The 3494-nt window shown below is 37.7% G+C and overlaps 1 protein-coding gene across 1 annotated transcript; it reads right to left on the bottom strand.

The window, feature by feature from the left end:
• Positions 1–245: 245 nt before the first annotated feature.
• Positions 246–2712, bottom strand: LOC114738324 (uncharacterized; the record flags this gene model as incomplete). The annotated part of the gene is made up of 3 exons (XM_028926362.1): positions 2052–2712; positions 1110–1417; positions 246–971 (listed from the first exon to the last, which is right to left on the bottom strand). Coding segments are annotated over exons 1-3 (1299 nt in total), but the record flags the coding sequence as incomplete, so codon positions are not given.
• Between the last annotated feature and the right edge of the window lie 782 nt (positions 2713–3494).

The following is a 3494-nucleotide window of genomic DNA, read 5'->3' on the forward strand; positions in this document are numbered from 1 at the left end:
AAAACACCATCCTTATACCTTTTTTGCAAAAAAAACCACTAATGCACTGTTGAACAAGAAAAAATAATAGCAACATATGCTATGTCATTAGCCTAGGAAGCCAAAAGTTGACTCTCCGTTCCAAAAGGGAAGTATTCAGATCATATCATGAATCATGAGCTTGGCCAATACCTTAGTTATTTGTTCAATACCACAAGGAAGAAAAGAATGCATTTCTCACACTAATAATCATAAGGACTAATCACCTGACTATCCAGCTTATATGGATTAGGTAAATCTTTTTCCTCCCAATCCCTTCGACGAGGCCTTGATGTTAGTCCCCAGCCAGGCCTGTCAAATGCAGCAACAGTGCAATTACTTTGTCGAGAAATAGATCCCATAACATGCCTCCAAGAGAAGACTCCACCACCAAATCCGTGTACAAGAACAACCCCTAATTCACCATTAGTGCTACCATCCATATTTTTCTCCAAATTCATAGAATCTAATTTATTAGTTTCTTCATGAATGTTTTCCAAGCACAAAGCAGGTATATCTTCAGAAACAGCTGGAGAAGTCACAGGACCATCCAGAAGTGGAGTATAGAGTGATGAGCCATGGAATTGATTGCTATAGCTCCTGTGGAGTTGCCTCTGGATCTTTGGAGACATACTCGCCAAATGCCCATTGAATTTAGCAAATCCCCCAGCCGATGAAGTGACATTGCTAAAATTTGGTTCAACAATGGATGCAGAGGACAGGGTATGTGGTGGCGAACCAGGCAAGCTGACTTTGTAATGGACTGTAAGTCCTTGACATGTAATGAATAAGCCGTCAGAGTCTGCAACTAATTTGGGTGGCATTTCTTCATCACAAGCTGTCCCAAAAGGTCTCCGTCTCATTTCACTGTCACTTTTTGGGGTTCTCACTACAGAAGGAGTAGGAGATCGTGGGACCTTCTGATAGCAAGAGAAAACTTTGCATGAAAGTACCTGCTTAAAATGGCATATAGGTTGTGTACCAAGCAAATTATCAGAACCTCTTACCTCCAGAAAACCAAAACTACAGAAACAATTTACCAAGCGCAAACCTCAAGTTAAAGGGTAGAAAGATAGCCATCACAAACTTACAGCTTCTGGATCAACCCGGTGAAACAATAGCTTTCTCCGCGCCCTGCAGCTGGTTCTATAAGCTACCACAATGTGGCCAAGGGCAAAAACAACTGATGAGAGGAAAAGTACAGGCATTCCCCATGACTTCTTCAAATGGAGTCTCTGCTTTGAGAGAGAAGCTGCAGCTTCAGCTTCAATGTGAGAATTTACGGTGAAAACACAAGCTTTTACTGAAAGAAGAACAACTGAGAGAAAGGAACACAGAGAGACGGCTCCAAGGTAAGGACCATGTGATAAAGCAGGGCCATCGCAAATGCTATACACGCCTGCAAATGTGCAAGAATGATAACGTTAGGCTGGAAAGAACAGGAATTAAATTATGGAAAGGAACCACTGATTTTCTTCGACATATTCTGCACATCTAATCCCCAACAGAGAGAATACATAGTGAGAAATACAAAATTCATTATGCAATGTGTATACGCTAACAAAATTTTAGTCAGAGAGCATAAAACTGATGAAATACCGTCGCTTCCATCGATACACAGTGAGCTTAGCCCCGTATTCCATCACATAGTTATTCCAAAAGGTAAGAAATGGAAGAAGAAAAAACGAGTGAGCTTGAGATTTGTGATTAACTTGTAGATGCTTATCTGGAAAAGAAATATAAAAATAGTGGAAGTTTCTTTCGACACGTTAACAGCATATGAGAAATGATTTTCGAAACTTATCTCCTCGTTTCCACAACTTAATCATCAAACTGGTGAATGCTTTGGAAAAGAAATTAAGCAATGTATTCCCCACGACAAAATAAAAGGGAAATCAATTCTTCTAATTTAGAAGTGTAGCATTACTTTAACATCCCTGCAAATACCAGCTCCAGAGCGATCATAATGCCCGAAAAAGGTAAACAAAGTACCATAAAAAGGAAGGGGAAAAAAATACAGAAAACAATCATACATATAATGATGAGAGATCTTATGATAGAAACGAGGGGAATGTCTGTCAAGGAACTCTTGAATGTGTATCGACGCAAATGTTCTTTAAAATCGTAACACCTCACGCACGTAAAGCTGGAGATCAAAACACAAGGTACCAACACATCAACAAGCGCCACGAGCACCGGCAACGATGTAACCAGCAAAGACGCGAGCATTGCCACCATGAAGAACACCATCCAAATGCCCCTCCGAACCTTCTCAATGCATTGGCCTCCCTTCGCCATAATTAAGTCAACACCAAAACACAATTCCAGCGACCGCAACCCGCGCTGACGAGGCGGTTATGATCGTTTTTTTTTTTTTGCCCAATTCGGTAATCAGACAGGGATCTATAATGGTGAGGCCTCAATAAGAAACTAAAACCCTAACTAGTGACTCCGTCGGATGCTCCGGCAGAGGCTGATCCTGACATTTCCGGCGAGCAGAAGAATAGGAAGTTGACGTCGGAGAAATGATTGCGTATGAAGAGGCGAAGAATGCTGCGGAAGATGAAAGTGAACTAGGGTTACAGAAAGACTTGTTGAAGGATCAAAGCAGTCTTAGAGATTTTCAAAAGGTTTGAAATCTCTGCCTTTCTCCTCCAACCTCTTTCTTTCTCGTTTTCTCTTCCTTTCTTTCTGTCTTCGTCTCCTGTGCTCCCAGTTGGTTTCCTTGGTCTCTGTATTTTATTTTTCATTTACCAATTTTTACCAGGGGAAAAAATAAAAGCAAGTTGCCAGATTTAATTTAATCACATATTTTGTTGTTACTATGTTACCGTTAATCTATAATGACGAACGGTCACAATTTTGGGCTTTTGGCACACCAGAATTTTTTTTATTATTCTGTCACCTGAGATGAAGTCAAATTTTAGGCCAACCAATGACGCCAATTGTTACAAAATAAACTTTGCTTTGTGTTTTTTTAATTACATTGTTGGGATTTGAATTTCTGAGAAATATTTAGATCCTACCCACTTTTACCACAAAATATTTGTTGAAATTTTTAAGTGTTCAGTCAAATATTTCTCATGTCCTTAATATAATACTTATTTAACTAATTTGATTAGATTAAAAAAGTTAAATAAGTTAGTTAATTATAACAAAATATGACATGTTTTTCTAAAATACCATAATCATCTTCATTAATATGTTCTATCCCTCTTCTACTTGATTATGGTTGAGGAAGTATTTATAAAGATAATTTGGAAAAAATTAATAATTATAAGAAATAAATTTTATATTTAGGATCAAAATTAACTTAATAATTAAGTCCTATATTAAGGACTAGAGGAGTAATAAATATGTACTCTCTATCTCTCTTATTCTTGTTACTGATAACTCAATAATTTGTTATTACTTCCTATATTTAGGATTGAAAAAAAGATTAAACAATATTAATGATTGAAAATCACAAAAATTTA

The sequence above is a fragment of the Neltuma alba genome, unplaced genomic scaffold (assembly GCF_004799145.2).
Source record: "Neltuma alba isolate B1F8T4 unplaced genomic scaffold, ASM479914v2 tig00013579_pilon, whole genome shotgun sequence".
NCBI lineage: Eukaryota > Viridiplantae > Streptophyta > Magnoliopsida > Fabales > Fabaceae > Neltuma > Neltuma alba.